Source organism: Fusarium falciforme, chromosome 11 (genome assembly GCF_026873545.1).
Source record: "Fusarium falciforme chromosome 11, complete sequence".
Classification (NCBI taxonomy): domain Eukaryota; kingdom Fungi; phylum Ascomycota; class Sordariomycetes; order Hypocreales; family Nectriaceae; genus Fusarium; species Fusarium falciforme.
The window spans coordinates 2,580,211-2,596,350 of record NC_070554.1 but is presented as its reverse complement, the minus strand read 5'-3'; the positions used below and the strand labels follow the sequence as shown (position 1 = coordinate 2,596,350).

General features: G+C 28.6%; 1 protein-coding gene across 1 annotated transcript; it reads left to right on the top strand.

Annotated features, from left to right (window-relative positions):
* Positions 1 to 10,550: 10,550 nt before the first annotated feature.
* NCS54_01372400 (Cytochrome P450 monooxygenase-like protein) lies at positions 10,551 to 12,634 on the top strand (the record flags this gene model as incomplete). The annotated part of the gene is made up of 4 exons (XM_053158898.1): positions 10,551 to 10,674; positions 10,723 to 10,819; positions 10,867 to 11,459; positions 11,508 to 12,634. The coding sequence occupies 4 exons, from the start codon at positions 10,551 to 10,553 to the stop codon at positions 12,632 to 12,634; spliced, it is 1,941 nt and encodes a 646-aa protein (XP_053014873.1).
* Between the last annotated feature and the right edge of the window lie 3,506 nt (positions 12,635 to 16,140).

Sequence of the window (16,140 nt, the reverse complement as noted above, 5' to 3'; positions counted from 1 at the left end):
GGTAATAACTAGAAGAATCCCCTTAAGTATATAAAATATCTTTAGTATATTTTTATATATAGTAGCTACCTTAGCTATTAACATAACTTAGTTATACTAAATACATTTAAGTATATTACTAGATATAATAACCCCCTTATTTAAGCATAGCGCGACTAGTTTTTCTACTAATATAAGCCTAGTATACCTAGTATATCCCTTGGAAATATATATAATTATTATACTTATACTTTAGACTAATTATTATAAGTATATAAAATATATTTATAATACTTTTTTATATAATATTTACCTTAGTTATTAATATAACTTAATTATACTTAATACTATTTAAGTATATTACTAGATATAATACTTCTATTATTTAAATATAGTATAATTAATCTTTTTATTAATATAAACCTAGTATAACTAGTTTATCCCTTAGGAATATATATAATTGTTATAATTATTACTAAAATAAAACATAAATTAGCTATTTTTATTATTACTAGCTAGTAATATATTCTTAATAAGATAAGGTTTATCAATATAATAGTTATATATATTCCTAAGGGATAAACCAGTTATCCTGGGTTTATATTAGCAGATAGATTAATCGCGCTATACTTAAATAAGGGGGGGGTATTATATCCAGTAATATACTTAAAGATATTAAATATAACTAAGTTATATTAATAGCTAAGGTAGCTACTATATATAAAAATATAATAAATATATCCTTATATACTTCATGCAATAAAGCAGATCATAATAGATCATAGCCTGTAAGGCCTAAGCTATTATAATCCTACTTAATAGATTAGAGGGGATTATAGCCTATAAGATATAATCTATCTTAATCCTTTATGATTAATAGAATAAGATAAGTCCTTCCTATTATATGGCCTAGGGGTCTCTTAGGCCATAATATAATATCTCCCCTCTATTAATCTTATCCTTAAGGCTATATCTATAACCTTAGTTATTTCGCATATATATACTAATCTTCATCCTATAAAAATCTTTTACTAATATATCTAATTATCCTACCCTTTCTAAGAAGTAATTAACTACTATTAAACTAGGTAATACTATTAACTAATTTAGATTTAAAATCATACCTTACTCTTTTTATTATTCTTATAGCCTTTATTATATAGCCTTACCTAAGAAATTAAATCGCTATAGAGAATATACTTATTATAGCCTTTTATATAATATATTAATAAATATCTCTAGTGCCTATTTATATATTCCTACTTATAGGTTTTTTATTACTAATAATTTCCTAGTAAATCATATTTACTAAGAATCTAATTATTTAGATTCTAAGGAAGAATATACTAAAAAGGACATTTTATATTTATAGTAAGAGGCATAAGAAGCTTAAGTAAAGATAAATAAGGTTTTAGCTCATTTAACCTAACTTTATTATTAAAAACGCTAATTATATACTAAGGGCATTAAGATAATTATCTATAGACTTTATTCCTTAGATAAGCTAGAGCCAACTAAGAAGATAGAGTTAGAGGCTATAATTACCGCATAGTCTATAGGTGCTATAGATATTATTAACTAGAGTGCTATTAGCCTTAAGTTTATTTCCCCTTTTAATATTATTAGTAAAAGTCCTTTAAAAGGCATTATACGCTAATAAGGTATTCTAGGGGTTTCTATATATATTTAGAGTTAAGATAATCCTTTTATTTAATAAAATATATTATCTTATTATGAATTTTAGTTATATTAAAAATAATTTCTATAATATATTCTTTTAATTTATTAACTTCTATCCCTAATTTATTATTAGTTTTAACTTAGATAATATTTTCTATTAATTTAAGTAATAAAATACCAAAGATTAAATAAAGCTTAACCTTTAATAATAAGTTTAATTTATAGTTATATTCTAAGATTTTTTATTTAATTTTATAAGATCTAATATACTTATAATTAAGTTTTTTATTTTATTATTTTATTTTAATATTTTTTATTATAAGGTAGGCTATATCTCCCTCTAAGAAGATTAATCCCTTAATTCTTTTCTTATTAATATATTTTATTATTTTATTTCTAATAAATTTAAGGTTTATTTATATTTCTTTATATAAGTTTTTTAATTAATCACTAATAATAATTATTTTAGGATTAATAATAATATCAGATATTTATTAATATATATCTAATATAAATCTAAAATTAGCATAGACTAGTATAATCTTTATACTTTTATATATAACTATATTATAAGCTAGCTATATAGCTAATAGCTTTTTAACTTAGTTAATTTATTTATAATTAATATAATATCAAAGGTATTATTCTAATATCTAATTTATATACTTAGTCTATCTATTTATCTCCTTATAATATATAATAAAGAGTTTATAGTTAATTCCTAAATATCCTATAAGGCTTTATTAGAATTTTAAGGTAAATAATAATCCTTAATCTATAATAATCTTAAGTAATATACTATATATCTTAGTAATATAAAAATAAAAGAGATAAATAAATTCTTTAGTTATTATTAATTCTCTATAGGATATAAAATAAGAAAATTTTATAAGTCTATTTATAATAATAAAAATACTATTATAGAAGTTTCTAATAGCTAGTTCTTCTAATAGGGGTAATTTAGTAATAAAATCTATAGTAATAAAGTCCTATAGTTATTATATAATTAGGAGTAGTTATAGTTTTCTATAAGGTTTATAGCATTATGCCTTAGTTTTTATATAGAGGTTATATTATTTAATAACTATTAAGATAGTTTTCTTTATATTAGGAAAAGTAAATATTCTTTTAACTTATTTTAGGGTTTTATTTATTCCTTAGTATCTATATAATAAGTAGCTATATATTTTATATATACGTTTATAGCATAATCTATCTAAGACTTATTATTTATTAGTTTTCTTATTATCTAGGAGTTATTTATTATATTACTAGATCTATTCTAGGAGTAAATTACCCTATTCTACTATATAAGTAGCTATATTAATTTAATAGGGTATCCCTATAACTTTATCCTATTTATAGATCTTAGGTTTTTTATATTTTTTATATTTTAGGTAATATTAGATTTTACCTTAGATTTATTTCTTAAATAAGTAATTATTATAGATCTAATTTATAGCTTTAAATATTAGTTAGTAATTCCTATTATAGGGAAACTAATTATAGTAGTAATTAAAGATTTATTTAAAGACTTTATTCAGTATAGTAATCTTTCCCTTAAAAGTAAGGAGTCTATCTTCTTAATAATTATATCCCTATATATAGTTAATAAAATTAATAATTTATTCTCTATAGCTTTTAATAAGCTAGAGATACTCTAGTAGGGGTATTTATTTAGTATTTTCCTTAGTACTAGTAATCTTTCTATAGTATCTTTTATATTAATATATTTTTCTTTTTATTTTATTTCTAAGGTTATAATTATTATAATATTATTATATAGCTTAGGTTATTTCTTTTAGGTTATTATAATATATAACTTAGTAATAGTAATAATTAAAAATAGCTTAGAGTATTTTATTAGGGATAAAGATTTTTCCTTTATAAGTTTAAACTCTATTACTTTATTATTAATATCCTTATATATATTTAATAAAGTCTATAACTAATTATTTATATTTTCTAATAAATATAAGGTATTCTAGTAAGGGTATTAGCCTCTATATTTATCTAATAAACTTTTATTTAAGGTATCCTTTTAGTATAAAATATAAAAGTTATTTCTTAGCCTTAATCTTTCTAATATCTAGGTTAGGTTATTAGCTAATAATATCTACTCTGCTATTCTCTATTCTTTTAATATAGATAATAATATAATTAAATTCTAAAAGATATTTAATATATTATAATTATTACCTACTAAGTTCTTAAATCTTTGCGAAGTAGGTAATATTTTTATAATCTATATATATCTTAATTTAGTATTTGCTTCTAAGGAGATAATATTAGAATTCCTTAAAGGCATTAATAATTATAAGGAATTCTTTATTATAAATAAGGTAATTAAGTTTTACTCTATATAGCTTATAAGAGTAGAATATAATTAGATATAAAAGTCCTTTATTATCTTATTAGCTAATCTAGGCGCCTAATATAAAGTCTAAGGCATTTATTTTAAGTTTAATTTATTAAGATAAGTTAAATATCTTAAGTATTAGTTCACTTAGGATAAGTTTCTTAATTATATAAAAGGCTTCTTATGCCTTATCCCTAAATATAAATATCTTATTTTTCTTTATAAGGTTAATTAATAATACTATGATTTTCCTAAATTATTTAAGAAATCTATAGTAATAATTAGCGAAACTAAGGAAGGCTTATATTTCCTTAATATTAATTAGTTCCTTTTAGTCCTTAACTACTAAGACCTTCTTAAGGTCTATATATATCTTATTATAAGAGATAATATATCTAAGAAATTCTACTTCTAAGGCATAGAACTTACTTTTCTTAGGTTCTATTAATAGCTTAGCGTCTTATAGTATTTATAATATCTTATAGATATATTCTATATATTCTTCTTTTATTTTAGAGAAAATAAAAATATTATCTAAGCAATATATAATAAATATATCTAGATATTCCTATAGTATATTATTAATTATTTATTAGAATATAATAAGTATATTTATAAGTCTAAAAGGCATAATAAGGTATTTAAATAGTCTATACTTAGTATAAAAAGTAGTTTTCTATTTATATCCTTTTTTAATCTAAATAAAGTTATAAGCTCCTTTGAGGTTAAGTATTATAAAATATTTTATTTTAAAAAATCAATCCTTTAACTTATTAATAAGGGGCAGTAATATATAATCCTTAATTATAATAGCATTAAGTATTTTAAAATTAATATAAATTTAAAGTTTTTTATTTTTCTTTAAGATAAATATAATAAGATATTTAATAAATAACTTATTTTCCATAATATATCCTTTCTATAATATATCTTTAATATATTTCTTTAATATTAATAATTATATTTTATTAAGTAAATAAAGTTTATTAAAGCTAAGTTACTTTTTATTAATAAACTTAATTTTAAGCTTATAATATATATATTCTAATAAACCTATTTTAAGTTTTTCTATAAATAATTTCTTATAGATATAATATTATAATAAAATATTCTTAAGCTATTTTCCTTTTAATATCTTCTTAATATACTTAAGGTCTTTTTTTAGCTTATAGAATTATTATATAATATATATAATTATTTACTAATTCTATTATTTTTATCTATTATAGTATTTATATTATATTCCTTTAGGTAAAGAGATATCTTATATTTACCTCTACCTAACTTCTCTAATATCTTTAATAGAAATTTAAGATCTTATATTATCTTCTAAGTTATTATTTATTATAAAAGGTATCTTATTATTAAAAAAAAATACTTAGCTAGTCTTCTAATTAAAATATAAGTTAAATTAGCATAACTATAAGTACCTAAGTACTAGGTTATAGCCTTTTATAGGTATAATATTAAATAAGATTTCTTAGTTCTTTCTTTTAATAAAAACTTTAAGGTAATTAATCTTATTATTAATAACTCTATTATTATAATTAAATTATTTCCCTTTAAGGTTAATTATTATATAAGGCTTTGCCTTATATCTCTATAATAGCCTAAGTCTATTTACTATCCTTAGGTTAAATAAATTCTACTTAGCTCTATTATCTACTAAAGCGTATAGCTATTTTCCCTTAACTTATATTAATATTTTAAAATATCTTAGGTTATTACCTTCTTTTATAGTATATCGGGCCTTTTATAGCATTATAAGTTATTCCTCCTCCTATAGCCCTTTTATAGCTAGACTTCCTAGTTTTTTAATATTATTATAGCATAGCTAATACAATTATACTTATATTTATTATTATTATATACTTTATAGTTATATATATTATCCTAGCTATATAGCTAGTCCTAGTATTATTATTCTTATTCCTATTCTAGGTTTTCTTTATTCTCTAAGTTATAGGTTTTTATTCTTTTAGTATTTCTTCTTAGCTAACTTATTTCTACTAGTCTTTAACCTTATAGATAATTTATTTATATTTCTAGATAGCTTAATATAGGTCTTTATAGTACTATATATATATAAGTCTAATAGCATTATACTAATAAAATACCTAGTAGCCTTTTATTTTATGCTATATATAAGGTTAATTATTAAGTTAAGCTAATAAGGCAATAAGAACATAATCTTACTTTTATTTCTCTTCCATATATTTTTTATATTAGTAATATTAATAAAATATCTAGGAGATACTAAGATATTCCCTATATATAAGGTATATCCTTATATTATCCTATAAGTTAAATAATACTTCTTAGTATTATAGGTTCTTAGCTAATTCCCTATAATAGGCTTAGATATAGATTTCTTATTTATATATTATATCTATATATTCTCACGCGGTCTAGATATACCTTTCTTATAGGTTATTTTAATATTAATTATTATTTTTATTATATAACTAGGGGTAGTTTTCTTCTTCTTATAGCTCTTTATCACTCTTCTAGCACTTCTATTACTAAGAGTATTCTTATTATATCTCCTTCTATAGCCTCTAGGCATTGCATTTAAACCTAGTCTAATTAATACTAGCGCTATTTGCTTTAGCGATCTAATTATTATATAGTAACCTACTATATTAGTTTACCTTTTATTATTTATAGATCTTATTATACTCTTATAATGCTTTAATCTAATATTAGGGGCATAAGGTATAATTATATTATACTAGGTTATCTTACTAATAGTCCCTTTAATATATAATAGAGGGCATTATAAATTATTTATCTTTATTATATCTTATAATCTATTTCTTATAATTAAAATATTCTACTATAGCTTCTTTAAAGTTTATTTACTTAGCTAATATTAAGGGCACTTATTACTTTTGCCCTATTAGTATTATTTCTTCTCTTTATTTAAGCTTCTTAATAACTATAATAATAACCTTTTTGCTATTTATTACATTAGGCATAGGGTTTTCTTATTTTATTAGTTCTAAGAGTAATTACTATTATATATCTTAAGTTTCCCTAGATTATTTCAGCGTATATCCTACCTAGCTATAGGCTGCCCTTTTGTCTAGTCTTTGCTTATACTTATTATTATTTATTTCTATTAATATATTATATCTACTTTATAATATCGCAATAAGTTTAATTATTTAAATCATAGTTTAGGGTTTTTTATCTTCCTATTAGACTTATTATGCTATATTTATATATTTCTTACCTTTTAGGAGGGTCTAGCGCTAACTTAGCTAATAATATCCCTCCTTAATATCCTATTATTTCTTATAGTATACCTTCTTAATATAATTCTTTTTATAGTAATATTAGCATTTAAGGCTATAATAATCCTATTTGCCTTTCTATATAGCTCTAAGTATTATAAGGCTAGCTTTTATATTATAAGAGGTATTATTATTTCTTTTTTTACCTTAATTAATATTAAAACATAAGTTATTAACCTTATTATTACTAAACTTAGGGTTTTATAGTTTTTTCTATAAGAACTGCTAATTATTAATCTTAATTGCCTTACTAATATAATTAATAAGGTTATTAGGTTAGTTTTCTTTATAGAGTTTTACTTAGACCTCCTTTTTAAGTCTATTAAAGAAGAATAATATTAAGGGTTCTTAGTCCTAATTAAGCTTTAAGGCAAGTTAGAGATACTTTATTTTATATTCTAAGGCTAAGTAGGTTTATCTAAGTGCCTTAATCTCTCTTTTAGCTTATACCTTTTTATTAACTATTCTAAATACTTACTAAAGCATAGCCTTAAAGGTCTTAAAGCTAGAGTAGAGGTTAATAGTTTTAAGGGAAAGTTTAATAAATAAGATAATAAGATATTTTTTTATAATAGGTTTAAACTAAGCTATAATATACTTAATAAGTTATTTTATAGCATATTAAACCTTATTAAATATTAGGTTAAATTATATTAAGTAATAAATTATAAAGGTATATAGCTATATAAGGAATATAGGTAGCTTATAAGTAATCCTATTAAACCTCTCTAAGGGGTTTAGCTTTAAGATTTCTCTTATATCTTTGCCCCTTATAGTAGCGATTACTATATTATTAACTTCTTAGATATTATTTATATACTAGGCGTTTTATATTTATTATATTTCCCTTATTTTTTTAATATATTTATAAAGTCTATTTATCTTAGCGCTTATAGTAATAATTTAGGCTTATAGTTATTTATTTTCCTTATTATTAGAGCTATTTATATTATTTATATCCTTATCCTAGTTAGCTAAGATAAGTATAATAAGTATAAATAAGTAATTAATAAGTAAGACCTATTAGTAATTATTTGCGGGAATTACCTAAGTAACTATTATATTTAATATTATTTAAGGTAATATAAGTATTTTATTAAATAAGAGCTATTAATATATAATAGTTATATATATTCTTAAGGGATAAACTAGTTATCTTAGGTTTATATTAATAGATAGATTAGTCGCGCTATATTTAAATAAGGGGGAGATATTATATCTAGTAATATACTTAAAGGTATTAAGTATAACTAAGTTATATTAATAACTAAGGTAGCTATTATATAAGAAAGTATAATAAATATATTCTTATATACTTTATATAATAAGGCAGATCATAATAGATCATAGCCTATAGGGCCTAAGCTATTATGATCCTACTTAATAGATTAGAGGGGATCATAGCCTATAGGACGTAATCTATCTTAATCCTGTATAATTAATAGAATAAGGTAGGTCCTTCCTATTATGTGGCCTAGGGGTCTCTTAGGCCGTGACAATTAAGGTAATATATTAAGTATAAAAGTATTTATAAAGTATATTTAATATTAACTCTTATATTAAATAGCATTAATTAAAATAGCCTAATTATATATAAAATTATATTTCTCTTACTAAGTGCCTTAATTTATCTTTAGGTATGCTATAAGGTTAAATTACTTTTTAATAACTCTAATAATATTATAATTAACTATTTAATAAACCTTAGATATAGCTTTTAATACATTTTAAAAGACTTAAAAGAAATCCTTTTATGGAGATAGAATTAAGCCCTTAGGGAGATATAAGTATAGTAAATAAAGTTTTAAAATTAAACTAAAAGTATTAACCTTATAATAATAAAACTATATAGTAAATAAATAATAATAAGGCTTAAGAAATACTTTATATCCTTTAACTTCTATATATATTTAGCTCTTTAGCTACCTTATACCTAGCTATTATTTATCTATTATTCTTCTTTTCTTATTAGCTCTTAAGCCTAGCTATTCTAGGTTTATAGGGCATTATACTAAGCAGGGAGTAATAACATATCTACTTTATAGATAGCTCTAAGCCTTACATTCACCGGATAAAACACTCGCGCTACACAGAGGCCTTAATCTTTAGAGCAGCGGCTGAGCAAAATTTGCGGTATGTATGTCTAGTGGTCCTTCGGGGAGAAATATGTCTTCGTTCCCTAATAGCAGTCGGGAATAAATAAAACAGAAATCCTTGCGAGGCCATTCCTCCACATATAGGGTAAACACCCAATCGAGGCTCCCTGCAGGATTATATATACTCCTGCATAGCGGAAGAGGCACCCTATCCCTTGAGTTGTGTTAAACCTCCCCTCCCGCCAGGTCGCGGAAAGGAGGTGTAGCTAGTTAAAATGCGTCAATCCAAAGATACCTATCACTATTTCAGCCTGTGATAGAAGTACCAGCAATTTCTCGAGTTACAAATCGCTACATCACACTGCACACATTCCCAATCTATCACGAGGTTCCACCTATGTACCTCCTAGAAGATGGTGGGCATATAGGGCCTGGTACGGCGGGGAGGTTCAACACAACTTAAGGTATATTGCTTCTTCCAGGGAAGTGAATGATTCTTTATCACTAGGTTCTGAAACTTTCCGGCTCCTCGGTTAAAATATGAGACAGCTGTTCTAAGAGTCGTGGAACTCGCTAGAAACCCTTCACAGGAATACGCTTCCATACGAGGTGCATTCCATACTCCATATTCCATACAAGCCTGTATGGAATATGGAATATGAGCAGAAAGGCCGGGCGTAAGGTCGGACAGGCGTCCAAGAGGAGGAAGAAGGCAAGAGCAGATGCGAATTGGTCCATTGATCTTTCGTCCCACCCGAGGCGTGAGTTGAGGTGAGTTGGTCGCCACCTTGGGAGGATCTGGTTTTGTTCGAGGCCGACTTTGGTGTTACTCTCACATGTCTTCACATGCCATGCAACTGCGATGCATGTGATGCAATTAAGTTTAAAAGAAGCTTTCTCGCTGGTGGAAACATGGTCACTGGTAGAAAGCTCATTGGGTAGTGTGGCGATGACTACGTCAACATTATTTGTCCTGGTCTTCCTCGTTCTCCGGGTTCACATTGTCAAATATTTGTATAATTATCCTCATTTGAAGACTGACATGGGGCTGGGTGTCGTTGAATCCTTTTCGTCGATGGCATTTGGAAGGTGACAATCTACCCCGCCTACACATCTAGGAACCCGTCTCTTCTTGACCTCATGATCTCCGCTCTCGTTTTCCTGCTAGTTATCTTTCCAGCCTACTTCATATACAAGAATATCGTCGATCTCCGTGCAAACATCGCAGCTGCTAAACAATCCGGTCTTCCGTATAGCGTCGCTCGTGAGTTGGGCCCTCTAGCTTACTTAGTTCGCTATTGACCGTTAGCAGCTTGGGCCCCTTACAATCGAGCATGGTTTGTAAGCTACCGATTATGGGTTCCCCTACTTCGAAGGCTGCCAAAATCCTGGACAGAAGACTGGCTTAAGTTGGTTCAAAATCATCCGGGGCTTCGAAAGATGCTAATTGGAACAGTTACATGCCTCCCGATTGGGCTTGGGAACTTGGCTACGATGGTATGAAGCTCGGCGACAATTTCTTGGTTGTATCTCCCGGCATGATCATCCTCCACACGTCCGACCCAAGCGTGATCCACCATATATGCAGCAGACGTGAGCAATTTCCTAAACCGCTTGTCCAATATGCGATCCTCAACATCTTTGGCCGAAACTTGGTCACCACCGAGGGTCCAGAATGGCGCATTCATCGCAAGGTCCTGTCCCCAAGTTTCAACGAGAAAAATAATGCAATTGTATTCAAGGAGGCGGTGTATCAGGCGAAAAGCATGCTGCGAAAATGGATGGGAAAAGCTGATGGAGAGGGCGTTGTTGAACTCGGTGATATGCAGCTTGATGCGATGCGTCTTGCACTACATGTCATCAGTCGTGTCGGTTTGGGATTACGATTACTTTGGCCTGGAGATGAGACTACTGAAAACAATGACGTCAAACAGAGAGTGTACAAGAGCTTGGAGCCTTCCGAGGGGTATAGCATGTCTTTTGAGGGGGCTCTAAGCACTCTCTTAGAGAACGTTTCTTGGGTTCTCCTTATTCCTGGATGGATATTAAGTTCGTTTTGTTCCCCATTCTAGCTATTTTATACTGACAAGTTATAAGAGCGGTTGCCATGGAAACCCGCCAATCTAGCACATGAAAGCTATACTAACTGGAAAAAGTATATGTCAGAGCTCTTCGTTGATAAGCTGGAAGAAATACGGCGCGGGGAACATGGCGACGGAATGGATATCATGAGGGCACTAGCCATGGCCTCCGTCCAAGGCCAGGTCCTAGACCCCAGTCCATCGTCTACCGAGAAAGCACAGCTCCCTCGATCCCTCCTAAGCAACGCCGAAGTTATGGGAAACACCTTTATCTTCATCCTCGCCGGCCACGAAACTACCGCTGACTCAATCCACTTCTCCATCCTCCACCTAGCCATGAACCCCGGCTCCCAAGTCAGCCTACACAAAGACGTCAATGAGAAATTCGGCACCCGAGATCCCGACGAATGGAACTACAAAGAAGCCATCAACAAGCTCTTCGGCGGCATGGTCGGCGCGATATTTTACGAGCTCCTCCGCGTCATGCCGCCAGTAATCCGGATTCCGAAGTGTGTGACCATGACCCAAGACCAAGTGATCACCTCAGGCAGTCAGAAATACATCCTCCCCAAAGGCACCTACATCAGCCTGAACGTTGTCGGCGTCCAACACAACCCCAAACACTGGCCGACGAAGCCCAGTGAGCGCACGAACAAGGGCCATGACCTCGACGACTTCATACCCGAGCGGTGGTTCAGATGCGACGCGAAAGCAGACACGAGAAATCCCGATGACTCGGGAGACGAGGACGACAATGATTTTGGCGCCTATGCGGGTACGTCTAACGCTACGATTCCTACGAATCTCTTTCGTCCCGTTCGCGGGTCTTTCATTCCATTCTCAGAAGGTGCGCGCTCGTGTCTCGGTCGCCGTATCGCTCAGACTGAGGTGACGGTTGTCCTCGCGACGATCTTTCAGCGATACTCAGTTGAGCTGGATGTCAGTTCTTGGGCGAGCGATGACGAGGTCAGGAGGATGGGATCCAAGGAGAAGAAGGTGCTGTATGCGAAGGCGGCGAGAAGGGCGGAGAAGACGTTGAAGACGGCCAGCATGAGGCTTACGTTTAAGTTGCATGATGAGCCGAGGTTTGTGCCCATGAAGCTTGTGCCCAGGGGCAGGGAGCGGTTTGTAGGGTTTGTGTAGGAGTCTGCAAGCCGTACGGCTGTCCATGCATCGTCCCTGGTAGAGAGGAACTGGCCTTGGCAGCGATCGGTAATTGTCTCGGAGAGGGTCGACCGCATGGTTAATCGGTAGGCAGCAGTGTGGGTCAGGGAGCGAGGCAGGCCTCAGGATAGCCGGTTGAAAATGACACGAGGACCATGAGCCAAAGCTAAAGGCGCCTTTGCCAATACCAGACACATCCTTGTTAACGCGTCAAGGCTGATAACATAGTGGAGTCAGAGGGCTAGTATTGCCGTAAGATTACTCATATGAGCTTATTGGTTCTAGAGCATCTATATCCATATCCAAACGGCGCTACACATGCATTCCTCCCCTCTTTGCTCCGAGATTCGGCGGTAAGTAGGCATTTATTACCACCTAGTTTTTATAAAGATATATAGCTAGGCAGTAATCTAACTTAGAATAAGTTTTTCCATTTAGTTAAGGAGGTTTATAAGATGGCTCATACTCGGCAAGACCATTCCTCTTCTTACTCCAAAGTGCTACCCATCTAGTGCATCTTAACCTTCATATCATATTGCCTTCCCTTTCCTGCTTATCCTCACCCATAAATACCTCGCAACCTTATACTTCACAGTAGATTCAAGGTCCTAATATCACCTAACGAGGGGGGATCTAGATATGACTATGAGCTTACATGGCGTCTTCTCGAGTCCGACCCCTAGTTAATAGCCTCTTTAAGCCGCGGAGCATCCTTCCTAGCATCTGATTAATGGCTTTCTGGTCTTTGATGTTGATGGAGTTGGTGGATATGTCATGGACAATAACTCCGTAGGTCGGCACGAGGAGCTGGGCCACGTCCTAGACGTGTTGGAGGATCTCGCCCACCGCAGGCTATCGCAGGATCTTGCCAATGAGCGCGATTGTTGATGCAAAGTATGGCTGGACTATGTTCCAGGGTACCTGGTTCTGCCGCCCTCTGTATACCGCTTGCAATTGTTTGCATGCGTGTCTAAGGTATGTGGCGTGCTGGTTGATGTGTTCGGGGCCGTTGTTTACCTGTGGCCACTTAGGCGCCATTACCGCGAATTGGCGCGTTTTGGAATTGCAAAAATATACCCGTTTTCAAAAATGTGTTCCGAGCTGGTGGTGGTGTTTTTGTTTCGGAACAGGCCTGCATCAATTGAGAAAACAGTGTTGTACCGGTCTCAGGAACAAGGCCGCACCAGTGATTGCCTTGTTCCCAGAACCAGGGGGACATCGATGGAGGAAACAGCATCACACCGGTCGTCAAGTGCAAGCACTTCGGCCACGAGACAGATAAGGGCACTACCAGAATAAGGACTTGCGTCGTCATTGCCCCAATTACAGAGGGCACCAATAGTCTAAGCAATCTTAACTCACTTAGCACTTTCCTATAGCAGATAAGACTTTTAAGCAAATACTTAATAAGCTTACTACTAAAGCAATTTTCGCTAATAGCTATCTATTTAACCTATTTAAGTCTGAATAAATGCAGGTTCTATTAGACAGGCTAAATACTACCTAGCAATTATTATAATAATTATAAATTCCTTTATCTGGTAAATATGAGGCTTAGAGCGATTTATAAAATAGATATATTACTACTTTATACTTGGTATAATACCCTATAAACATAAAATAACTAAGTTTAAGAGCGAATAAGAAAGAAAAAATAATAGATAAATAATAGCTAGGTATAAAGTAATTAGAGAGCGAAATTTATATAGAAGTTAAAGGATATAAGTATTTCTTAAGTTATATTATTAGTTTTAATTTTATTTAATATATAGTTATATTATTATAAAGTTAATATTTATAGTTTAATTTTAAAACTTTATATACCTTAAATTAATATTTATTTTAATAATATATGAATATATATAACAAATAAGTATTATAATTATATAAGTATTATAAAAATCTAAATCTTAAAAATAAAAATTAAAAGAAAAATACTATAAATTATATAATTAATTAAAACGATTTATTATATTCTTTCTTAGATATTTTAATAATTACTTAATAAGTCCTTATATTATGCCTAGGCTTATTATAGATATCATAGCACTAAATACTAAGTCTAATTAAGCTTCTTTAATTACTACTCCTTAATAATTTAGCTATTACCTATATATCTATATCTATTTAATTAATTATTTATCTTTTTTTTATTATTATTATTACCTCTTTTTTTTATAATTTAATCTTTTTTACCCTTTAGCGCTAACTTAATATCTTATTTACTTCTTAAAGGTCTCTAACCTTAGCTATTAATAAGACAACTTAATATATAATAGCTTTTATCCCCTTTATAAGAGACTATAAAGCCTCTAAGATTAACTCTAGCGAGCTACTTTAATGCCTTTTAATCAACTTTTTAAGGTATTTAGATTAAGATCTAGCCTTAAGTATAATCTTTAAGGTCCTTAAAGCCTAAGGGGTTAATAATTTAGTTCCTCCTTAATTAGTATTAATATCTATAGCTAAATATTAAGCTTTAAGACTATAGTTTCTAAGTTAAGAGAAATAAGCTTAGCTTTTTTAAAAGCCCTTTTAATATTTCTTTTTATTATAATAGCCTTATATATAATATAAAAGGCTAAAAAGAATTTAATTTTTAAAATATAAGTTAAAAAATATTTAATTAAATACTTTATTTCTTAATTATAAGTCTTTTATAATAGATTAAAATACTTAATATTAAGGGACTAAAATAAATAAAAGAAATAAAATAATATATAAAACTAAATAATTTTTTTTATAAGATTTCTTAAATTTAATTAAATAATAACTTTTATAATTATTAAGGATTAAGAGATAATAATAATTATTTAATTACTTAGCTATATATTAATTAAAATACTTTAGCTATTTAAGATTAATCTTATTATTAATCTAGCTATTTTAAGTTATTATAATAACTTAATTACCTAAGAGATTATTTTTTTAATATTAATTAATAAAATAATATTAACCTATATTAATAATAAATAACTAGATTACTTAGCTTTTTATATTAATTATTTAAATAATTATAATTTATTCTTAGTTTCTAAGCTATACTAATTTTAGCTTTAAATACTTTTTTAAACTTATAATAATTATTTGATTTATAATTATACCTATAAGAAAGCTAATCTTATTAAAGTTATAGATATTATCTAATTAGATATTATACTTTATAATTATATTTACTATAAGCTAAAATTAATTATAAATAATAATTAAATTTTTATATTTAGCTTTTTAATAATTATATTTATAGAAAAAATATATCTTAAGGTCTAAGTATTACTTAATAAACTTATAAGCCTAATATATAGTAATTAATAGCATATCTTAGTTAATACATAATTAATTAGTTATTTCTTTTATAGTATATAGCTATAGGGGAAATCCTTATAAATCTAGGTTAAGAGTAAAATAAATAAGGCTTTATTTCTTTAGATTAGATAGCTAATATAATTTCTAAATAATATTATATTAAGATTAAATACTATGCT